Source organism: Zonotrichia albicollis, chromosome 4 (genome assembly GCF_047830755.1).
Source record: "Zonotrichia albicollis isolate bZonAlb1 chromosome 4, bZonAlb1.hap1, whole genome shotgun sequence".
Lineage (NCBI taxonomy): Eukaryota > Metazoa > Chordata > Aves > Passeriformes > Passerellidae > Zonotrichia > Zonotrichia albicollis.
Genome location: NC_133822.1, coordinates 34,785,313 through 34,811,212, shown reverse-complemented (window position 1 = coordinate 34,811,212; position 25,900 = coordinate 34,785,313). Strand labels below are relative to the sequence as shown.

Below are 25,900 nucleotides of genomic sequence, written 5' to 3'. Positions count from 1 at the left end.
ACTTGCCCTCGAAAAATCCCCAACAAACCTTTAGATGCCACGGGAACATGTTATTTCTCTGGGAATTACATGTGGAAATTGTATCTGTTGAAACCAACCAATATGATTCCAAAGTACCTCTAAATATTTCTCAACCTAATTCCACACTACTGTGTCTACACTCTCCCCTCATGATACACCCTCTTGCCTACTGCTCAAATGCTTCAGTGACTTCAAACAAGTGCCAGGAAATGCTGACATGTTTTCAATGTTGCTTTTACCCTTCACGGAAACTGATACCACACAATATGTTTTTGCAGAATACCAGTGTCCTCAGTTGTCTGATCATCCTCTTATGTACTCAAACGCTGAAAACCATCACTACTATTTTTTACTACTACCACCATCACAAGAATAACAACCTACACTCTTCCCATCAAACTCACATGCACTTCTTCCACACCTAATGAATGAAAAAAAAAATTTTGAGGAAGTAAAAAAAATTCATACCCATCTAGTTCACAAAATGAAAAAGAAATAGTCCCTTTAGGGTCATGCAAATGTACAGTCTTGCAAATGCACAAAATCAAGACCAATGAAGTTTCACCTTTCAATGATTCAGCCAAACTATCATTCTGCAAATTATTTCTAAAGTAAATTTAAGGTTTTTAAAGTAGAGTAGAGTAAGCTTCAATGTCCCTGGCTCAAATTTCTCCCCAAATACCTATCTCCCCCCTCAAGTCTGCCATAAATCAGGAAAATTGAAAACACTCATCAATGCTTCCACATCTGTAAGACTTCATATAAAGTTACCAATTATAAAGAACTCTGTCACAATTCACATAGACTACAACCACTGCCAACCTTTCTCTAAAGCCAATACCAAATGGAAAGAGATCAAAAGGCAATATTCTGAAAAGCCAGAAAGCCCTCCAATTGTGTGCCAACGGCACACCTGCATGAGAAGAGATGCTTTGTAAGCAAAGCCACAAATCAATTTCCATGACTGTCATTCACATCACATCCCATCGTGGGACTGTGGGACTATACCACATAAGCTCTCAAATGCAGAACCACTTTTTCAATCTTTAAGCAAATATCTTTTGCTGCTTTGCATAGTATTGCAAGCTGCTGTAATCAACTGAAGAAGAGATGCTATTGGTTGAGAAAAAAACAATGACAAAATATTTATGAAAAAGAAAGAACCTTTAAAAGAATGGAAAAGTTGAGTTTTTAAACTGAATATTTTCTTAAGACTGAAAGGTTTTTTCCTTTAGAAATGAGACACACACCTGCTCACTGCAGTGACATGCCAGGCCAGTACACTTCCTCCACATGAACTGTACATATGAAAAGACTGGATCAAAGAACACATGGTGACAGCTCTTACAGATCTCCAAGTCACCTTGGCACATGAAGGTATTTTCCAAGAGAAAGAAAATATATCATTGTGTTAACCTTCTCTTTTGTGATTCAAAAGCACTTCAGGGTATTTTGAGATTAGAAAACAGAGAGTCATCTTTCAGTTCAGCATCTATATTTTAGCAGTCTTCACTAAGGATAAGTAGGTTTCAAATGAGCAATCCATCTTGCCTCTGTAGAAAACTGCAGCAGATCTATATACCCAACTGGAAGAATCCTGAACTTGATCCTGAATTTCTTTCAAAATGTCCAAGCACCTAGGCTATCAACAGCATTCCTTCACAATAGTTCAAGTAGTACAGTCTAATTCCTTGTTCTTTTTTGCAGTCGTCAACAATTTTACCTTATTTATAACTGCTTTTTTTTTATAGTGAACCCCTGATAACATACTGTACACTGGTTTTGGCTGGGATTGAGCTACATTTCTAGATAGTAGCTGGTAGAGGACTGTTCTGGATTCATGCTGGAAGCAGTGCTGATAACACAGGGATGTTTCTGTTACTGCTGAGCAGGGCTCACACAGCATCAAGGCCTCTTCTGTTTCAACAGCACCCCAGCAGTGAGCAGGCCAGGGGTGCACAGGGAGCCAGAGGGGACACAGCCAGGACAGCTGACCCCAGCTGTCCAAAGGGATAGTCCACAGTGCATAGCACCATGCTCAGCATGAAAACCCAGTGAGTGAGGGCGTGTGTGGATGTTGGCTGGGGCTAACAATGCTCAGAGACTGGCTGGCCATCCACTGTTTGGCAGCAAGCAATTCTTTTCCTTTTGCATCATTTGTTCTTTCACAGGCTTTATTTTCCTCTCCTCTTAGTTACTGGTTTGGGTTTTTTCCTCCCCAAATTATTACACCACTGTTATCTCAATCCACATATTTTCTGACTTTTTCCCCTGCAATTCTACCCCTCCATCTCACTGCAGGGACAGGAGTGCATGAGCAGCAGTGTGGTGCTCAGTTGCCAGGTAGGGTTAGACCCCATACCATAATTATGGCTGTTTGTTACAATGCCTTGAAATTTTGAAATTTGAAGTTATAAACTCACAAGCAGGTTTGCTTGGGATTTTTTTCCCCACGTAGAGAGGTCCAAGTGTGTAGTGTTTTGTAGAAAAGTATTTTAGGTTCTTTTTCTGGCCACACTGTTGAAGTTCCAGAGAGAAACTAACCCAAGATTTCCACTTCCTTTAATGGACTATGTTAATTAATACTTAAAACCAGAGGACTATGCCATAACACTTCTACAAGCTTTTATAACATGTAATTAAAATGAATTTTAAGTAAATTAATTCTTTACTGAGAGGTTAATGGATTTTTATTTCAATACATGATATGCAAATATTTTGGGTTTGAGATATTCTCCTCAAGAGCTGTAGCTTTTTCAGGTTAACTAAATGAAGCTAGCAGAGCATGGAGATGACATCAGTTTCTGTTGTGAAAAATTCTTTGTCCTCCTGGTTCTTAAGCTGCTACATTTTAGGAGAAGCATAAATTATCTTGTTATATAGAATACCTCTCTACTTTTCAAAGACTATACAAAATACTTCTTGTACAGACTATGCAAAGACTCCAGGAAATTAGTATACTTGTAGGCCAGCTTTACAAAGACTAGCTGCTCCTACAACTCTTGTTCCAGAAAAATAATGGAAATATACCCTGTGTATCAGGGCAGAAAAATGCTGGAAGCTCCACAGGTAACTCACCAGCAGACATGAAAAATGAAATAACTAAATAAAAAACGCCAAAGCCTACTGTCATGAATCCAATGGAGAAGCAACAGCCATGAGAATAAACTGTAACCTACTCAGAACTGTCAGGTACTCACAAGAAAGTACACTGAGGTTGAAACCTCACCTCTCATAACAAGCCAAAATTTTCCAAGAGTGCAGGGATTTACTGCAGGGAACCATCATCTGAAAGGCCAGTATTAGATTGGAAAACATATTTTTTATAATTACACTCACAAAGTGTAATTGTAATGTTTATTTCATTACTGTATGGGTCTGAATCTTTTAAATTATTCAGTGTTATCTGAATTGAAACCCAGTTCTGTACCATTGAGTAGGACTGTAAGCCCCAGAGATGCAGGCATCAAGGTTTTGGATGCTATAAGTTTACTTACTTAACTAAGGGGTTTTTTTTCATTATATTAATTCTAAATCCCACAAAATGAAAGCATCAGCCTAACTTTTGTACTATTGTCATCATTATGCAACATCCACATCAGGAACTCAGCATACCTTACCCATAAATGCATTTAGTGGAACGTTCCTGCTTTTAAGAAAAAGAACTCCAAACAACACTGCCTTGTGAATTTTAAGATTCTGTTTATAAATTTAAAAACACCTAACTTAACACAGGCTTGTGTTCCTTTATTCTCAACATGTATGAAGTAAAGGCAAGTGTTTAGATACTTGAGTCACATACTTTTAAAACTTTTTGTCATCTCTGTGTGAATGCTTCAGGATAGAAAAATAAAAACAACAAAACACCAAACACCACAACAAAACACAGCCAGTGCCAACGGAGTTCTGAAAAGTGATTTAAAGAGAAGGCAAGTGCTTGCTCACAATTAGACACCAAGAAAAGCAAGAATTCACCAGGTTGAGAGCAGGCAGTTTTCAGTAATGTAAGGGAAAGATTCACACTGACAGATATGAACACTGTAGCAACTTGAAATAAAATAAGGATTAACAGGGGGCCTCCAGACATCTTGTAAGTGGCATCGGACAGTGAGACTGAAAAACAGGACAAGCCTCAGTGTCCGTGCCACTGGTTTTGAAAGAGCCAAAGTATGAAAAAGTAGCCTAATTCCTGGCCTATCAATTCAGTTCAATAATTATTTCTATAAATACTGATGAAAACTTTGAATAAAATTACATTGACATAACACCATACGATACAGAATCTTTCCCCTTTTCCTGTTCTTATTAGGAATTAAGTGTTATTAAACATCCTCTGCAGTCATATTTTTAATCAAAATTTTGTGTACCTAGATTTTTAGTGTACAAAACATTAAAATGGCAGAACTATATATTTTTCCTCTTCTCCCTTCGACAACACTGAAGCAAAACCATGATTCACCAATACCTTTCTATAAATTACTTTAGTCAAAGTCCCTCACTCCCTTCTGAATTCATAGGCTTGAAGGAACAGCTAGGAGGAGAGCGAGAAATTCTACATTTAACATGAGCATTTTAATTGCATTTTTTGATAAAGAAGTTTTCTGCAAAAGCTCAAAACTCCTGCCAACATTGAAAGAAATCTAAAAGTACTTCAAATCAGGCATAAAATTTTAGCTTCCTCCTGCAATATTTTACAGCAAAGGAACAACTAAGAAACCAAGTTTAAGTATTGCCTGTGCAGTAATCCTTAACTAATGGATCAACCAGTTGAAATCAGTCACAAACAAGAAGTTCAGCACTTGTTGATATTGTCAGGGTCCAAAGTTGTTAATGGAAAAAGCCTAGCAACTATAAGTAGCTAATTAGCTACCACAAAATATAATTAAAAACAAAAATCATAATCCAAATAATAGTAAAGGGTGTAGAGTTCCAAGGAGAAGCACTGGTTTTCTTTTCTTCTTGTTGCAATGGAGAGGTAGCAGAAGATTACACTTAGGTGTCAGAAGTTTGGAACCAGAAGGAGCCAGTGCTTGCTGCCTCCCACTGGGCAGCTCCAGCAGCCATGACTGGGGAGAACACCACGAGGTCTTGCTTGGATTCCCAGTTCTGAAGAGATCAGTCCTGCAAAATCCCCTTGATTGTCCCCCCCCGGTGAGCCTTTGCCACCTCATGGTGGCACTCAAAGATTGGACTCAATGATCTTGGAGGTCTCTTCCAACTGAAACAATTCCATGATTCTTTTATTTTTTAAAAGGAAGAAAATAGACCCTGAAGAGCCAGAAACCAGACAGCTCACCCCAAACTATTCTAAAAAGTGAAAGGATACTTCACTGTATGATACTAGCAGGTCACTGGGAGAAAATAGACTGGATATTACTATCAATTAAGACTTTCACATCTGCCAAAACAAAATTAACTTTTAAACCCATATGTTCATTTGAAATAATTGACTTCTGCACAAGTTGCTTCCTCTCTGTATAGCACTAATGTTAGGTAATTATTGGAATCAAGAGCATGCTACTGACAGGTGCCAGCTGTCTTCACCATGTTGAGGCCATTTTAAAGAAAGTGTATGCAAAATTGAGAACATGAGCACAACTCAACAACCATAATATTAAAAAATTAAATTACTAATTAAATAAAAATATATACATGAACAGCAGTGGTAGAAATAAACACTAAAGTGGGAACTGAGTCCATTGATAACTGTCCTTAAACTTAATTTCCAATGAGTTGCCACTGAGTTTGTCCCTCATTTCAAGAGCTGACTTTACAACTGTTCATCAGGTTGTTAGGAGTCAAGCAAGAAGATCATTACTCATGATGTCTCACTGCAGGGCTTAAACTTTCTGATCATACCTTACATAGTGTTAATTAGTTTGAAGGCCATAAATATTTAGGCTTTAAAGTGACTTGCTCAGCTCTACATAAGGCATAATATAATTTTTTTCTTCAAAACCAGAGGAAATCTCCTTTTATCTTCAAGTCTTGACCAGGATGTCTCAAAATACTATACAGTCTAGGATGCCAGAAAATCTGAGACAGTTATAGACCCAAACCAGTTTACAAGCATACAGCATGACATATCATTTGTTTTCCCCTCTATGATAGAATCTTCATGTAAAATTCAGGTTATTTTCAGGCTGGTAGGACAAAAAAAATAATTCTTGCAGTATCCAAATCTTTATAACCTGATATTCACGGTATCTCCACAGAAGATGATTTTGCTCTCATTTCTTTCAGAATACTTCATTTAAGTATACCTCATATCTTCTGCCTCAAAAAGGTGGAAGTGGGTGAGGAGGGATGGGCAAACAACCTCACAAAAGGAAAAAACTGAACTACATTACTGAATGTCTAAGATGGCATTTCGTAGGAAAATATATCTTTATGAGAAAAGGTTACTAGATCATTTAAACATTTGTAAATTAAGGGAATAATTTCAATGATACTAGACAATATAGTGAAATATAATTTACCTAAAATTTTCTAGGACAAACATTCAACTGTTATAGATACAAAACTCTCCTGAGACAAGGAAAGAGAATAATAATTTACAGATTGAAGAAACACTGAAAAACAGACTTCAGTGAGTAGTCCTGCACATCAGAGAATGCAGAGAAGAACTAGATGCAGTTGTGACTTTTTTGCGTAATACTCACTGATCCTATATAGTAATTTATTAATAACACTAAATACCAGATGCACAATTCCTGATCTCCCACAACAACAATTGTTTCAAAGCAATACTTTGTACACATTTAGGTATTTGAAGTCAGTATAAAGAATCTGATTTGAAATTTAAGCTCATTCAATTTTTGGAGCAGATATACAATATTCACCATTATATCCAGAATTAAGTATGCCAAAGAAAAGCACACCCTTCACTGGGGGAAAATACAGTCACTTCCATCTACTTCCTGCCACACAGGCAAAAAAAAAGCAAGCTGTGTATCCATAAATATACACACAGGCACCTGTTTGTATACACATAAATGCCTGTTCACACACAGAGCAAAGATCCTCTCTGCGTGGTGAAAGAAGGCACCAAAAGCTGTGTTATAATCAGTAATTAATTGCACCATGATGTCTCCTCTCTCATGTCTATTCCCCACTGAAACCTGTAATCACATCCTTGTCAGAAGATGTGTTCAATAGCCTGGATTGCTGCAAGTACATCCACTGATATGTTCTCATTTTTCAGCTCCTCATCCAGAGCCAACCTTCCTTCAAAGCTATTTAAAATTAACACAACTCCTAAAGTACATGTAGCACAATTGCCAAGTCCTTCCTCTAATAATTACTTACTAACTTACTTCCTAACTTGGTGCTTACAGCTAAAAAATGTGTTTTCTTATACCCTAAAACAGCGAAAGCATCTCTCCAAAGGTCTACCTAGGAAACAGATTTTAACTTTACTCTTCTAGTTTTTAATTTCTCAGTCTCTCTCTTACACAAAGCTACAAGCAAACTAACAATGATTCAGATTTTTGTGAAATGCAGGGAGCACATTTCAAACACAGATCAGTTGCAGTGTTGACAGTAACTCATTGAGCAGTCAGGACTATAAACTGTATTCATAAACCTTCAGAAGAGTATGCCAATGACTATGTCATTATGAAAACCAAAGTAATTCACACCTTAACATCTGGATCTTCAGGAAAAGGCAAAAAGCAGGACACAGCATTGTGTTCAACAGAACACTTCACACTCTCCTGTTCCAACAAGCTATGCTGAGAATCAGAGGTGCCTTCAAAAGCAACACAATCCAGTCTCTCAGCACAGCACATGCTGGCAAGTACAAGGAAACAAGCAGCAGCACACCTTCAATATGGGTCAGTCAGTAACCCACAGATACCAGCACCTGCACCTAAGGGCCCCCATGTCTCATTCCTTGAGTTAGATCAGAGAGTGGGTGGATAGGAAAAAGTCCTCCCAGTTATCACAAATTAAATACTAGCAGGGTTAGTATCTTTTCACAAGTTTTCTCCTTCCTTCCTGGAAGTGCTTGAAAACACATGTTCCAATCCCTAGTGGGTAGCAAAACCCCTGTCTTTCTAAAGATTTTTCCAAGTTTAATTTTTAAGCATCTCCATGACAATAAATAATAAGCATCTACATGAAGTTTCTTATTAAAAATATCAGCACCAGTCCAAGTTCACTCCATGTACCCCCCCCTCCACCACCCCTTTCAGCCAAACAAGCTTTTCTTCTTCCAAAACACAGTGGCATTTACCTCACTGACCTTGGGACTGCCTTCCTCCAGTATTTCTCCCTCATCAGTTTGCATGGGAACAGGATCTGTGCAAAGCTCTGCAGAAATGCAAAATACTGCCTAAAAGATAAACAAAAAAGATAAATTTTAAAAACAATTCTCTTTCTGCCTTTAACAAAGTTTTGTGAGATTGCAGTTTACATAAACTACAATTCTAGGCTATGACCTTTAATGCTGCCATTCTGCATATATTTGCTGAAATTTACATTTTACACAAATGAGAAATGCTATTCAGAATAAGACAAAACTACTTAATTAAAAGAAAAAAACCACACTTAATAGTTATATCCTCCTTTCTTTTTAACTTGAAAGTGTCATTGCTGAGTACTTAATTTAGTCACTGATTTTACTCATTAAAGCCACAGTCAGCAAGGAACTATCACACAGACCAGAGCTGAGCAATTCTTTCTTACTAGGAAATAGCTTTTGTGCAAATACAAGCTTTAAAGACACAGCTTAAAGACAATCGAAAGGTTATTAGTTTGAAAAATTGTTAAGACTTCCAGTGATCTCACAATACCTCTGAAGTCTTACTTTCAGGATTTTTTCCTTGACTTCATTCTAAAAATAAATCTATTCTAGAATCTAAATAGTTCAGGGAACAGATAAAGTCATTTACCTTCAGGATGGCATTTACAATTTAACCCAGGTCAACAGATCCCAGTGTTTCAAATATTTAACACTACTACGTAATCATTTTCTGATTTGTTTGACAGTGTCAGTAAGGCTCCAACTGAACAAAATCTGCACCCCAAACTCCATTCTTCAAATTGTAAAGTAACTTATGGAAGGATGCAATACAACTAGGGAGACTTTGCTGTTTAAGATTAGAATGGCCTCTACTCCAGAGGATAAGGCATCTTCCTGGGATAATGGATCAAATTAATCAATTTAAGAGATCAAATGCAACAGCATAAATTCAGCAGGAATCTCTAACACTTAAAATGCAAGACATAAGCCATGACCAGATCTCTGACATTCCAGGTATATGGAAAGTAAGAGCTCACACTGAATACGCTGAGTTAAGAGTTCTCTTAAAGCCAAGAGTTGTTGGCCTTTAACAGTTGTCCCTCACAAATGCACCAGCATTTAACATCCATTTCAAGTCTCTCTACTTCTGCACCTCAGCTACAGAACTGCTGTCACCTTCACAGCAGCAATTACAAGCCTGGAAACTGGCAACAGAGAGCTTCTAAATGATGCACCCCCTTCACTTCGTGTTAATGTCTGTTCAGAGTGTAAGGCTGCCTGCACTCCAACCTCCTCTGTTGTGCTGCACACAGGTACAACAACATTTGCCACGGTGGACTCAAGGAGTGAAGAACAAGTTCTATAAACATTAAGGGCCTGGAGCTACAAAATGTTACATACAGCTTAATAAATCTTACAACCAACAAGCTGTTACATTCAGTAATATCATACACTCTAGTGCAAGGCACAAGAGTTGTAAAGACTTGGAGCATAATAATTTCCTTTCCTGGAAAAGAAGGAATGAGGAGAAAATCAAACTCTTACCCAAATCCTCACTTAAACATTCTGCCTTCAGCACGTAATCAAAAATCAGAAGTATCAAATGCTAAGCATTTGACATCTATGCCAAGATCCTCCTGCCTAGAACAAACGTTTCTAGCTTTTTGTTCTGCACCAAGAGTGGAGGAGGCCAGGCTGGGCAGTCCCTGTCCATGGTACTTCTTTGCCATGCTCAGTTTCTGAAACCCACTCCAGAACTTTCAGAGCTGGGAGTTTTGGAGCATGATTTTGCAGTATCAGAGTCAAGTAATTGGGAAGCTCCTCAGATTTTTGTTAGACAGACAGTCTGATGTCTAACAGCCAAAACAGCTTTGGCCAGAAGGATTCCTGTGCCACTTACCCGGCCTCGAAGTCAGAGAAACAAGCAAGAATGAACTTGAGCTACAGAAGCATTATAAAAACCCTGACACATAAAACAAGACCAGAAAGGTCAGACCAAGAGCACTGCAAGGGGAAGTCACTTTTCATTCAGTAGTGGAAGAACTCAAACATTTTTCCTTTGAAAAACTGACATGTTTTATCTTCTGAGATCCCTCACTACCAGAGGAATTGGCAGTATTTGACTCCAGTTTTTATATACTATCCTGGAAGAAGACAAAAAAACTACCAACCAGTGCATCTCAAAGGAGGAAAGAAAAGGTCAGCAGAACTAGGAAATTTTAAAAAATGGAAAGGCTACAAGAACAAAGAAAAGCAAGCTCTTCCACAGACAACAGATTAAATACACTGGAACTATCCAGAACTCAAGAGATTAGAGTACGAAATTGAATGAATCAACTCTTTTGCTTCTCCATTGTACTTTCTTTTTTATAATTTCCATTTTCTCCCTTTATTTATCCCCTAATTAATGTTTTATTTGCTTTAACATTTTAAAAAACCATAATATTATGTCATACAATACTTACTTAGAGTGAACTCGCTCACATGGGATGGTAAAAAGCTAGAAGTTCTAAAAGGCTCAGTAATTTACTAGAAAACTTGACAAGGGAAAAAGAAAATCCACCAACAAAAATTTTTAGCTGGTGCAGGAAGAGCCTAAGCTACAGACTATAAAAGGTGTTGCAAGAGGAAGTTTTGCTGAACACTGTCCTTTTGTTGTTTGGTTTGGGTTTTTTTAATATTTCATTGCATTTGCTTCTGGGTTCCTTCAGGAGACCCAACATCCTCCAACAAACTATGAGCCAAATTCAATAATTTTTATGTTCTTTTGCATCCATGAATCATTGATTCCTTTAGCCACTGGCACAAGAATGCTGCACTGCAAGTTTATTTATTGCCAAAAAGAGGCATTTCCAGATTTCTGAAGCCATGGGACACTGCCTCTGTGGCAGACTTTTGCAGCAGTCATTTACAGCTGAGGGTGACTTCTTAGCCCACAGAGACAGCTTTTTGCCAGCACATGAAGAATTAACATAATTATTCCATGTTACAGACATCCCCTCTGCAGCTCACCAGCTTCTGAGCAGAGTCCCGAAGGTGACACACAGGGTCATTGATTTTATACATGGAGGAAGGATGGGAAGGAAGAATTTGTACTAGCATCCTGTAGGATCAGGAAAATGCCAAAAGCCTAAAGGCATTTGTTTACTTATATTCAATATTTAATATGATATGTCAAGTTCCCAGGTGATAAAAAGAAAGTTTATAGACAGCCCATTTAGATTTTTCAGATCCAGCACCTATCAAGAAAGTCACTCCTGGAAAAGGTCAAAAGTAAGATAATCTTCTTCTACCCTTACATATATCCACCCAAACTACTTGAAATGGGACTGAAATCCCTCAATTTTTTATACCTGATATCCTTCAGAAAAATTAACTAACTTCAGCTGGAGTAAGGTAACACCAAGGAAGGCCTGACAAATAGCAATGCACTGGTATGCCACATATGATGTAACAAATGCATATCCAAACTTAGGTACAACTTTTATTTAACTCTTTAAATGTAATACAGTGATGAGAATCTATTCTCAAAGGTTAAAACATTCATTAATATGAACGAGCAGGATTTCTTACCAACTTTAATGTCTACTGCAATACTGTCCTGCCATTAAACAGTATGGTTTTGGGATAATCCAATTAGATTTTAGTCCTATTTTTGCTCCATGTCTTTCTTCAGCAAAGATGTACTGGTTTTGTTCACTGGGATCAGCATGAGAGATTAAATGCAGTTATCAGTCACTCCGGTAAGCAGTGTCCTTATGGATACCATCCTGCATTACTGCATTCTAACACACTCTGGCAAGCAAAACCTGAACAAAATTTCCATATACTTATAAATCCCTGAAAACCAATACCAGTGAATAAGGTACTTCCTCTGGGCCTAATTTTCTCTCCGTGTAGAAGTGTCCAGCTTAGAAAAATAGAAAGTTCTCAACAGCAAGAGAGAGCCAGAATTCCAACGATTTCAAATTTGGTTTCATCAACCAGGCATCACTGGGACTAAGCACCTTGTCTAATTCAAGGGTATTTCATGCAGCAACACTTTTTTATAGATTGGCAGCAGGAATCAAATATGGATTTAAGAGAAAATCCATTCTTCATCAGATAATGAAGAAAAAACATACTTGAAGTTCTTAAAGAGTGCAGCTGTGAGAGAAGCACTTATTAATGTACAGCCAATCGTGATTCCTGTGAATTCCCAAGTCTAAAGTGGATATGGCCCACTGGAAACCCCCTGAAGGGCAGTAAGGCTGCACCAAATGTCACCACCACAGACATTTAGCAGCAATGGAAGGCAGGTCCCAAACTGTGTCCCAAAGCAAAGCAGGCACACCAGCGCTCTCCCAGGGCAGCGATCTCGTGTACATGGCACACTTGAAACAAGAGCAGCTAGAACAAGGCACTCACTGACTGAACAGTGACTTAAATGAGACTGTGCTTGTCTGACACAATGGTACGGACACACCAGCCTCTAGGTACAGACAAAATGGTCATTTTTAACACATGATGCAACCACGTTGGATTGAATTGCTAAAGCATCGTATTACATTGAGTCTGTTAAGAATGTACAAAAGCAACATAAAATTTAACGTACAGAAGAAGAAAAGAGTATTTTTGTCACTTTAAATGCAAGTTGTTCTGCAAGCAAGAGCATTCAGAAGATAAAAAACCTTTGACTATAACTTTATTGCTTATAGGAAATAATCACTTCCCAATTCCAGTGAGTTAAAAAATCTCAACATAAATGAACTAATTTTTAAAGAAAGTGATATATCACACATATCAACTTCAGCTTACAGAAACAAATCTCATCAGGCAGTAACATAAACTTCACACACAAACCCACAGGAAATAACACACTAGAAAGCACATGAATACAGATTTACATCCTACAGTATCTTAAGAACCAGCATAGGCTATTGCTCTTCTCACCTCCAACTTTCAAGATCACAATATTGAGCTTGGGTTGATTTTTACCTTTGACAGTTTCCAAGGGCTGCCAAAGCCCACAAGGATCCGTCCTGGCTACATTCAGTGCAAAAACAAAACCCTAAAAGGAGACAAAAAAAAAAATTAAAACGTCAATCAACTGTGGTCATTAGTAAACTTAAAACAAATATAAAAACCAAAGTCAGCTGTCTCCAAAGCTCAGCAAACCTAGGTGCACAGAAATGAAAGGAATAGGCTGCCATCAGGAAAATATTTTCTTAAAATTCTCCCCACACCCTCACATCCAAATGTGGAAAAACAGTAAACACTGGTAGCATGTGTAAGAGAATCTCCTACTGACTATGAGATACAACAGAACAATAGGAGGCTCTAGAAACATAATTTCTATTCACAACTGGGCAAAACATGCAGTGAAACTGGTTTCTTGTACAGGAACTGAGAGAACACACATAAGCGTGCTTCCTTGCAGTCAAGGGAAGAGATTACATAATCCTACATTAACTCCTGAATATTAAATATTATGTGTAAAAATGAATCCCATACCTACCAGCTGTCAGGTATTTAATCCTATTTTGAAAGGGTAACGTAGCAGCACTACACTGGCTTACAATCATGCCCACTCCAAATCATACACAGCTAGTATTAAATACTTCAGTTTTGGTTTTGTAAAACATAACCAAGTTCCAGGAATCAAAAGAAGACCAGAACCATCAGTTTACCACTATACATCCAAGTCAACATCACTAAAATCTAAATTATTCCAGTTGCCATTATTCAGCTTTGTTGTAGGAGATATGAACAAATGGTGCTTTTCTAAATTCACTGCATCATACTACTCCTTAATGTGCAGCATTATTTAGGAACAAAGCATTCCTGTCATTGGACTAACTGCCATAAACTGAGTTAATTTTTTTTTCCTGATCTTCTAGCATTAACTAAGAGCTTTCTGGGCATGATTTCAATTCAAACAATTTCTGACTAGAAAATACATTTGGTGACAAAAGAGTGTCTTACCTGCTACTGTGGTTTACCTGTCCCTTTGCTAGTGAGAAAAGGTTTTACAGATGCAAACTTTAATTTTGAACTTGGTTCTGATTTATGCTGTGGGGTGATTCTGATAAAGCAACCAAGAGCACACTCTGCTCAAAAGGCCTCAAGATGTCTTAAAACATCATCCTACAGAAACCAGCTGCTGACGTAAATAAACAAAAACGTCCCATACTCAATTAGGATATGAGAAGTTGGCTTCAAGTCATTCACAACTTCAAAACAACACAGAAATATTTCATGGTTTTTCACCCACAGCACAGCAGCAGTGCAAGTCATGATTTACTATAAAAATTACCCAGGACAACCCAGGTCTCGCTGTGATGGGAATTCTCCACTTCACTTTTCAAGGCTGAAGATGGAAACATAACTTGTAACCAAGTAATTTGGTAGAAGGAGAGATATTACTGGAGTTTGAGAGGAGGATTTGCAACCTCTTTATTTCACATGGTTTAGAACAATCTCTTTGCATTACTTAGGTGGAAGGAAATCCAGGAAGGATTAGTACTTCAAGGGAAAACGAACTAAAGATATCACTCTAAACAAAGCAGCTGGGAGGAATGGGAAAAGGCAGAAATCCTCAATCTCTCACAGAAAAAAATCCAGAGGAATATTCAGGAAGGGCAGTCCCATATCCCACAAAATCACTATGGTGTTCTACAGCAAAACATGACATGAGAAAGGGTGTCCATTATGTTTAATTTAGCATTGGCTGCACAACTTCATCTTTTGTTCTGTATTTAATTCTTTGCACTGATGTTTTTGGTAACATACGGAAAATGTTTCAGCTGTTCATGTAAATATGACACAAGTACTTTTAACAAGATAAATAGCTGTAACTTGGAATAGATACATTACTCTGTACTGCTCTTCCAAAGTAACATGAGAACAGAAGGACCAAAAAGAAGTTAAAAACCTATATGAACAAAACACACGTCTCATTTCACAGCACTTAAGTCCTTTTACATGAACATATCAAATACAAACCATTTCATAAAATGGAGCGCTCCTGAAGATGTCATGCGGTTTAAAAAGGACAACTACAGAACGTGATCTGCTCAAGCAAATCCAATCATTAATGAATTTGTGGGTTTTTCTCATTAAACAATGTCACCCTTTCTGATTCATTGTTAAGGGAGACATGTGAAACATGCAAAGGGATACTTCTCAAATGGTCCTAAATCAGACTTGCAGTTTAGAAAATCCTGGCTCTAGCCTTTGAGTCTAAAGACAGTCTTGAAACAGAAGGACAGAATACTTCATCATCACCTTCCCAGCGTTCCAAACCATTTACATAAACAACATTTAAGGTGCTAAATGTTTCTCCTCCCAGTTAAGGAAAAGCAAACAGAAAAGCTTATTTAGAGAAATGCTTTGCTTACACATTTTGCCACTTTCTACTGTACAAAGCAGCACAAACCTCACTTCTTTTCTGCTCATACCAGTTAGGCTAAAGAATCCATTAAAGATTGCAGTGAACATAAAAGGTATTTGTCCTCACTTTGCTACAGCAACCTCCTGTACACTACACATCACTTCTCAACTGTAATCAAGATTACATCCCAACTACAATCAGCCAAAGGCTGCCAAGTGGTTAAGTTTTCCAAAGTCCTTTGTGCTGTGTTCCACCCTGTATTTTCACTGTGACTGAAGCATATATACACACACATTTATGTACATATACATGTATATGTGTGTAGATACAATATACATATGTAACAAAATACCCTCAAAATTATTTCTACTTTTTCTCTTCAAGACCTTCAACACTCTACACCACATCATTTATGAAAGCTATCAAACTGAGGTTGTTGGGAGTGCTGTGTTTTAACTGACTGATGGAATCTTCTGGGCAGCCAGCATCACAGTAAGAGTTATGGTGATACCTGGAGCAGCAAGGAATTAAAACATAGTGAGTTGAGAATACCAGCTGCTTTTTGCACTCCACATCAAAGTTTAACCCACTCAAGAGATTAGTTTTGCAAAGTTGGAAACAAATTACCACTTAAACAAACAAACAAACAAACAAGTGTTTATTTCAGGGCATTTGCAAAGTGACAAAGTCTTCAGAATACCAGAGTTCTCTAAGGACAGGTGAAGAGTGGATGTTGTATTAGACTAAAGACACAAAGCATTTTTGTCCATCTTAAGCAAAACGTTGTGATGAGTGAGAAGCCTGCTTCTCAACAGCTCAACTTTAAACCTGAAAGCTATAAATAACTCCTTTACTGCTGATAATCCCAAGAGAATCATCCTGTCAGATTATTCATACTACTAAAGTCAAGTCAAGATCAAAGGTTTCCTTTTGAACCCCCAGTAACACTCCTCCAGTCCCACACTGCAGTATGTTTATCAAACCCAGCAGCAGTAACTAAATGAAAACTGATAAGGTGGTAAGCAGCCTGGTGCAGAGGAAAGGGGGAACGGTGCTTATTCACTGACAGCAGCAATTACAAGAGCTAAAGACAACATTACTGAAAATCATTCACAGGCAGGACAGGACTGGAAGATACTGTACCTTTTAAACTACCTACTTCTCACAATCTTCTTGGGTTTAACCAGAAGAGTATGGAAGTTTCCTAGGTTAAAACTGTCCTTTAGCTTTGTTTGCTTTTGCAAGAAGAGCTGTGCTGTTAAGGAATTCACAGCAGCACTAAGTCCTCCAGCAGGCACGGGGGCAGACGGGCATCCCCTGCTGCAGAGAAAGGCTCTGGGGCCCGGCACTGCATCCTGTGACAGCCTCGGGCACAGGATTCCAGCCAGCCTGAGCCAGGACACGGCCAGGAGGGAGGAAGGCCGGGGGATTGGGATGGAGAACGAAGCTTAAGTCACAATCTGCTTTTTCTGCTTTTTAAACTTCACTCTTGCATAGCTTCCACCCTGAAATTTTCCAAAATAATGTTCCATATTTATTTCACTTCTAATGATTAGTAACAGAGAGGTTCTCTTATACAAGGACATTTTGACTTCTCACTAACATAATTATACATGCAGAGAAGTCCAAGATCTCAGCACTATTATTGTCAAAGAAAACAAATGCTGAGCTGTTAAGCAAATAATTCTAAACTATAATTGCAAATACCAACTTTGAACATAACCAGCTGCCAAATAGAACTTCATCAATATTTATAGCGTGACATCAGTCTGAATTGTACTTTTCAGCTATTTCAGCACCTAAGAAAGGAACAGGAAGCTAATTTTCAAAAATCTGTTTTATATTCAACAAAGCTTTTTCTTCAAAGGAATGAGGCAACACACTCCTTCTTATGGCTAATTTATAAATTTAAAAACACAATGCAAATTATTACTGATACAATGCTAGTCCTCAACACTGCAATCTTTGCTGCACATGTTTAGTTAGTACTACTGAATGTGGAACTACGTGCAAGAAGAGCTTCAGACACGCTCAGCTACGTGTGAGGTCAGGGCCCTAAATGTTCAGACTTTTGGCACAAAAAGATTCTTCAACTTGCGCATCTTATTTCCTCTGAAAGTGGCATTTAAAAGCAAAGTAACCCAGTTTACTATTACAACCAAAAACATAAAAGTCTGCCTTTAGGCTACCTACTTGAACTACATGACAACTGATTGCCACTGTCAAGCTCTCACACCACATTTAAAAACCCAGCTCTTGAAAGTTGCTCCTAGTTTGGAATGTGCTTCACTTACATTTTACTTTTTGTTCATCCTTTATTAAACTGGAAATGCAGTAACACAAAACCTCAGTTATTTTTTTGTCCAAACTTCGAAAGACTAAAGTTACTTTCAGTTTACTTACATACCCAGCTGTGGCAGGGGTGACATAAGCTGATATACAGTATCCATACACAAGGCAGCACCAGTTTATCTAGTTACCTTCAACTGGTGACAGCAACACGATCCAGCATTGGTTAAGTGCAGGCTTAGGGCTGGTTATGTCACTGTATTCTTGCCCTCAGGCCACCACAATGTAACACTGTCGGAGCGTTTTCCTTTGCTTATTAGACAATGTTAAAAAGTATTTGACACAATGGGACTTTTATCTGTTTTCTCCACAGTCTAATTCAGTTTACAATCAACAGGAAGCTTCTCTCAATATGAAGCTTTTTCCACAATACATAAATTGCCAGGGACAGGGAAGAGAAAGTTGGACTTTGAATATGAAAGAAGCAGAGCAGTTAACTTCCAACAAATGAAAGTATTATCAGCCAGTTTTGGTTGTGCCTCTGAGTACACTAAAAATTAAAAGGGCCAAGCAAAGAAAATTATGGGCAGCTAATCTACAACAACTATGGAGTTTAAAAAATGTGTGGAAAAGCCTAGCTTTGCAATAAAATACATCTTCCCCCTTTCAAGTACCATTTATCAAAGTGAGTGCCATCAGAACCACAGGCAACTTCCCCTAAGCTTTTATTAAATATAACAGAAACACTGAACACCAACTAAAATCTACACCTGCTCTTCAGGCTGCCACCACACCAGCTGCAGAAAGCAGACGAGCAGATCCTGAAGCACCCAAACATTTATCTAAGCAAAAAGCACAGCTATAATGATAAAAACTCAATTTTAGCTTTACTATTGCACCTTGACTTGAAGGGATAGGAAAAACATGAGCTGAGCCTGTAGGAAATCACCAAAAAAAAAAAGACACTTATTATGAGGGGCAGGGAAATGCTATAGTATTGTAGGGAATAGTAAAGACAAGATCCATTTTAAATGTGAGAACCCATTTCAAATGTGAGAAAATATTAAGTATTGGTTTTTTTGCAGTGTCAATGAGAAATGGTATGAATCTTAATGAACAGTCACAAATAAGCACTGTGGCTTGACTCTCATTTTTGTTCTCTTCAAAAGAAGACTCATCTGCATTTTAATTTGTCAGAACAGACATCTGATACAACACAACTTAAACCTGATAATGCAGAATCTCAGCCATTTGACAAACAAAAATACCAAAAATTTAATTTTAAACAAACTTTTCTCAGAATCCAAATACATATGGAAGGGTAAGAATTTAAATTACAGTGGTTGTAACAGTAAAATATCCTCCATAGACACACACTGGCGCCAAAGCACTCTTTTTTTAGCTCCTTACTTGAAGCAGTTAAGTGGAACTTAAAAAACAAACAAAACCTTGAAAATAAAACCCCCAAACATCGTTATCAGAATAAACACATTCCCAACACAGAGTGAAACTGCTCTATTTACACCAATGTAAGAATGCTGTTTTAATAACACTAATACATCCAGGAAAAATCTCAATACATAAAAATCCCAGAGAGGGTCACAAGCAAAGATACTAAACCCCATAAAAGTAGATGAAAATGCTTAAAAGCAACTATTTAGAGCAATATGTATTATGGCCTTCTCTCTTAAAGGGATTTTGGGCTACTTCAGATCAAGGATGGATCATAATTTGTTCTGAAGTATATTTTGATTTTTGTAAGAAGCTGGGGTGAGGGGACACATTCTCTTCCTCTATCTCAGAGGCAAATTTTTAAATCAAAATATTATCCTAACACTTTTCCCCAAGTTCCTCATCATTCCTCATGCCAGCTGCACCCTCTAATACTATTAACTTACTGTTTCTCAAGTCAGTGTGCAAGCAACAGAAACCCCAGAGGTTTGAAATAGTGTTTCACTATAATGGTAAAGTAAGTGAGTGTATAGGTGATTTAATCTTCTACAAAATCTAACTTCTGGAAAAGCTTTTAAATCACAAAGTTACTGTAGTGTTGTGTAAAAAGCAGAATATACTCTCAGCTGTAATAAGAAAATGTACTCTGTGTACATCTTCTCCAGAAAGAGACATCAGATTATTTCTAAGGATCCCCAAATGTGCCAGGAGAGAGCTAAAATGTTCTCAAATGTCCAGGAAAGAACCTTTAAACATGGGTTCAAACCTGGCTCTCTTCAGCTCCTAAACACAGAAGTTCCTAACTCGAGGTCACTGACACCAGTGCTGAGTAATTTGTATCTCTTGGCTGTAAGAAGCAGTGGGATGAGAGGACCCACTCCCATTGTCACTGGTGGATCACCCTAAGGCCAAAATAGATTTATCCACAGTAGAATGGCAAGTCCTTGAAGAGCTCCTTCTATTTCCCAAAGGTGGGTTTCCTGTCTTTCCTACCACTCACGTGGTACTGCTGGGAGACTTATGCAGAGAGGTCACAGGGCCAGGGAAGTTGGGGATGGGATTGCCATGAACAGCCCAGCAGTTCCTTAGCTCTGACCATGTGGAGACCTATCAGACCAGTCCTAAAACAAGAAGGGCAGCAAAAACCTTTCCAAACATTCTGGACTTGAAAATCATACATTTAATTTAACTAGTGAAATTCTCTCACAAAGTCTGCTTTTGCCACATGAACAACACATAAGAGAACTGCAGGTACAACCAGTGCTTATGGTAAGAAAATAGGAGGGACTTGAGTAGGAAAAAAAACCCTGCAACCCTAGGATACAAGGGGATCAGTGGAACAGGAAGAAGCATTTCCAACAAGCAAAACAGAGGCTGATTTTTCAGAATCTGAAAAATCTTCAAACTTACCAGAAGAAAGCCAACAGTATTTGCAAAAACTGTGTTCTTTGTAGACTACTACCAAATCAAAGGGCTTAAATTTCTCCTGTTACAGAACTGACTTTACTAATGAAAAACCCAATACACTACTGAAAAATTCTCCCAGGTTGTTTTTCTTTATAGCACTTTTTATGACACTGTCAAGAGTCATGATAAAAGTACAGAAATTAAATGCAAGTAAAAACATCAATGACTTTTACTTCATTACTCATTTAGATGGATTAGAGGACTTCCCCTCATACAAGCAACACGATATCGTTGTATCGCCTTTTGACTAATCCTCTGTCAGCCTATCTAAAATTATCAACTCTTTGTTTTGCAACTTTGCTTCTTATCCTTTCATCTGCTAATTAGCTTTCCAGCCTCTCATCTTCTGTCTAACATGGTCAAAATATACCAACTTCCAGGTTATTTTTTACACATTTATTATGACCTGTATCCTGTAGCACACAGCACAAGTGCTGCCTTATGATACCTCCCATTTCTCCTGATGTTACTCCACGGACTTAAAAGCTAAACTGGCTAAGAGCTGCTTTCAGGTCCATTTTACTTTTTTAGGTAGATATTTTAAAAAATTTAAACAGTATTAAGTTTCAGCTAGAACATTAACTTGCTTCCCAGATTTTCTCACAGAGGAACTATTGAGTTTTTTCTGATCCACAGACATTAAATCAGGAAATACATGCACGATATCCAATTTCAGAACTACTAAAGCTGGCAGGGCCCAGAAACGCAATCCGTACTGACTGGCTGAAACTGGAAAAGGTCATCTCCATAGCTCACTGCATGGTAAACACGGAGAACATCCAAACTCCAACCACAACCCTCACGCTGATGAAAACTTCAAAACCTCAGAACATTCCCCTACAACATGATGCAAACCATAATAAGTGTAAAAACACCCTCTCCCTCTAACCGCTATAAGAAGGCAAAGGGAAAAAACAAATTTAACATACTCACTGCCTACTGCTCTAAAGGAGAAAAAATAAGTGACACCAACGCCTTCCAGCAAAGCATGTTTACTCCCCTGAAGAAATAAAAAATAATGAGTAGAAGCGCAACACAAAGAAGGCACAAGCAGAAGAGAAATGTAAGGAAGCATAAGAGTTTTATTATCCGCTGAAAGGGCCAGGGAACAGCAGTCAGAATATCCTGATTACTCTCACCCCGGTCACCTCGGTCACCTCGCAAGCTGAAATACCAGCAGGCAACGACTTGTCTGACAGTGACAGCTGGCCCAAGTACCAAAAAGTGCCCCTAGTTTTATTAGCAGATAGAGGCCAAAAGTTTTGTTTGGATTCACAAGAAATTAACATGAATTCTTCAGTCCATATTCCACACTCTGTTTGCTATCAAGAACAAGCAACCTTACTATATATGTTTTATCTGAAAAAGGAGAAAGACAGTAAATACTAAGCTGAGGAGGACTGTTAGCAAGAATACATGTATTTTTCTACCACAACTGGTCAAACCATTAGAAATGCATGTTACTGTCTGCTCAACATCTCTGTGCTAGGTTCTTGCAATTAGAACTGAAGACTGACATTCCCTTGCTATTCTTTCCCTAAGACAGTGAAACATTTCATTATTAAAATTTCTGAAAATGGAAGAAACAGACCATTAAAAGCAAATCCAGAGCAAATACACTTTACAAGCAGAGGTGACAGAAAACTTCTAGTTTTAAAGAAGACCAGTGGTACATATGTGCTAGTATCAGGTACCTCCCTCTATATCTATGTGTTAAACACATTTAATTTATCGTGAGAAAACAAACAACGCCAGTTCTTCACAAAAACTCATCTACTGACCCAAACTACACACAGGTTAAAGCTGAGTGAAGAAGAACAACTAATGATAAAGAGCTGAATAGTTGTAAAATGCTAGGAATGCTGTAAGCAGAAGTATTGCAGAATTTGTGAATCTGATAGCAGCACTATGAGCAATGACTGAGAAAAGCCATTGCAAAGAAATTGGAATATGACTTAGTTTTTATTACTGCACAAAGCAGACAATATTTATGCATAAAGATTTCCAAGAAAATAAACACAATAATGGCAGTAAGTGACTAGAACAGACTGCATCCAAGCATTTTGCAGAAAATGGAAATAGAGTAACCAAACCATTAATAAACTCATTCAAGTCAATAACTAAGCTTCTTAGACTTATTCTATGATCTCCAGTTCCTACTGCTTAATTGTAAATCCAATCTCTTCTGTGAGCAGAAGTACACCAGCTTCACCAAAAGGGAAAAAAAATCACTCAAAAACCCCAGAGAACAAACCCCACTTGAACATATTTTCAAATTACTATTTTTAAAGCAGTCCTTCAATTCTTCCCAGCATTCTGGCTGCAGCTATTCTGTTCTAGATGCAGCTATCTCTACATATAACTTTTATTATGCATTATTCTGCAAAAAATTAATTTCTAATCTCTTACTTGCTATGATAGGAGGCAGATCTAAGGTAAAATACACTACCTCAGAGCTACACAAAATTCTCTCCTGAGGCTTCCTCCTCTGAATTCATCCTCCAACATCAAGTTTTAATGATGAAACAAGCATCATCAAGCAAAGCCACGACATACATGCAACCTAAATGCTTTATTGGACTATTCTATCACACAAACACTGGCAGATTAAGCCTTATCAAGACTTCTATGTCCAAACGTTTGAACTTATTATTGAAAAAAAAGTGTAGATCTCTAGCTAAATTTGCAGATATACAGAAACTGGAATAATGCATTAATTCAAAAGTCTGCCTAATCAAGAGACACTGACTGGTTTATCATTGCATTTTTACCAGGACTTCCATATTACAGGATCCAGGTGATTCCCTGTAAGCATCCCAATAACATTTTGCCCATCAGCACACCTGCAGTATAGCAAAACAAGACAAATGTCTAGTGATGACCTCACCTACTCTCTACTAAGACACTTGTGCCTGTACCTTACTGCCCCAAAACCTCACAGCAGAAAATCTAACACACAGCTAACACCCCTCTGGGCTCCCTTCCCCCATGTCCAGCCTCAGCTTTTCGCAGGGTGATTCCTTGGCTGGGGAATTGTCTAGTTACATCTGCAACTCAGTAAAACTCAGGTGAAAAGTCACCCCTGCAGAGCCCTCCCCCGAGATACATCTACCCAGCAGACCCTGCACGATCCAGAGCTCGTGTAGAAAAACTGGAGCTTATCTTTTAGCTCGGGGCCTTGGGAACTGCAGCAGATGAGAGCATTCACTCACATCTCACCAGAGCGCATTCCAAGGAATCTGCACCCTTAGAGAGTCACCGCAGGAGAGGAGGGCATTGCTGAGCAACTGCGCTGTGCACAAGCTAACTACAAAGCTGCTCGAACTTGTGCACATATTTAATAACCCTATGAATCAAAGCTATCGCCTCTACAACACTTGTAGCAGGAACGAATTTCCAAAATCCATTCATATGGACGGCGATATTACTGGAAAACACTAGGTAAAACAGACCTTTCAAATACAACCCCTAAAGATCTACCTACCTATCTATTTTGCAGAAAAAGTCACAGTTTTAGTAGAGGTTGTAAACTTGACAACGTTTGTAGACGTCAACGACAACGTCATACGTTTTGTAGAGGTTGTAAACTGAACTCCAGCAAGTTATGATTTAAAAATAGTAATTAATGGATTGTAAAAACGTTAACTTTACAAAGAGGTATTTTAACAAATGTACATAAGGTTAGTGAAACGTTACCATGGAAAAACAAGCACTGTTTACATCAGTAAGCATTTCTACTTTAGCTAGGAAAACACTTTGTTGAGTCTTCGGTTTATTCAACAAGCCTCAGCTGTATGCTGTAGTAGATCCTCCTACATACACTTTCACGAAGCAGATCTGAGCTTGCAAGATACCACGCTGCAAGCAGCGCTTATCCACAGCCAGCGAAGCGTCTCCAGAAACAAACATTCCCTCATCTTGCTACAAACAGCTGGGGAAACTTTTTTTCCCCCCTAGGACACACCTCTGAACACGGTCACACTCCCCACCCACCCATCGTATATACACACACATCTTCACCAGCATCACGTCCCGCTCATCCAGCGCGGTTTGCAGCGGTACCAACGCAACCTCGGCTCTGTCCCCACACTACAGCACTTTTTTTCCCCATCCACACCAGGGCTCCTCGGAGTGTTTCCGCCGCCGTACCTCCTGCCCGGCCTGGGTGATCCGGCGGGCTGGGCGGGCGGCTCTCCCCCGGGGCCCTGTGTGGAGCGGGAGGGGGCGGTGGGGGCACGGGGGCGCAGCCGCGGCGCACGGCGGCCGCACGTGAGGCGAGGAGGGGGCAGCGCTCGCCCGGCTGTGCCCCGGGACAGGCGCTCGGCGGGGTCGGGGCGGGAGCAGCGGCCGCTCCGCCGCCGCCGGGGCAGCGCCCTTGAGCCGCCGCCGCTCGGGGCCCCTCCCGCCGGCCCGGCCCCCCCGTCCCTCCCCCGCCCCGCGGCAGCGCGGCCCGGCGCCAGAGGCCCCTCAGAGGCGGCGCGAGGGTCCGCAGGGCGGGAAGGGCTGCCAGGGAGTCCCGCGGCGGGAGCCGGGATGGGGAATAGGTGGGGGGCCCGTCCCGCACTCACCGCCGAGGCGCCGCCGCGGTGCGCGGAGCCCCCGTTCTTCTCAGTGCCGGGGGCGGCTCCGCCCGCCCGGGAAACACGAACCCCAGGAAGCAAAAGGCGAAGAAGCTGCGAAAAGCGTACCCCCCCCCGCTCCGCCGGCGCCGCCAAAAAAACACCACCGGGGGGGGGGGAAAAAAAAAACCAAAACCAAACTTTCCTCGCCGCCGTCTCTCCCTCCCCCGAGGAGCACGAACCCAAACACACTGGGACACGCCCCCGCACCGCCCCTCGCACCGCCCATTGGACGGCGCCCCGCCGACCCCCGCGTTGATTGGTTGTCCTGCCTGCTCGTCTTCTCCTTCCTCTCCCCTTTCCGCCCCTTCACGCTGCCCATTGGGAAGAGTTTGGGGGATCTCTCCGTCCATTAGTCAGAATGTACGTCAATCACGGAGGAGCACCGCCTCTCGGTGCTTTTGATTGGATTCTCGTGTCACTACACGCCCGCCG

The 25,900-nt window shown here is 39.5% G+C and overlaps 1 protein-coding gene across 7 annotated transcripts in view; it reads right to left on the bottom strand.

The window, feature by feature from the left end:
• The window catches only part of TNRC6B (trinucleotide repeat containing adaptor 6B), a 128,017-nt gene extending 102,369 nt beyond the window's left edge, over positions 1-25,648 (bottom strand). For 4 of the 7 annotated variants that reach the window (XM_074539420.1, XM_074539425.1, XM_074539426.1 and 1 more), the window contains exons 1-3: positions 25,415-25,648; positions 13,244-13,316; positions 8,258-8,356 (exon numbers count right to left, since the gene is read on the bottom strand). In XM_074539420.1, coding sequence (XP_074395521.1) covers positions 8,258-8,311 — 54 coding nt within the window. In that variant the 5' untranslated portion in view covers positions 8,312-8,356; positions 13,244-13,316; positions 25,415-25,648. Of the gene's footprint in view, positions 1-8,257; positions 8,357-13,243; positions 13,317-24,995; positions 25,227-25,414 lie in introns of those variants that run through there. The other 3 variants (XM_074539421.1, XM_074539423.1, XM_074539427.1) reach the window with 2 other exon arrangements.
• Positions 25,649-25,900: the final 252 nt, after the last annotated feature.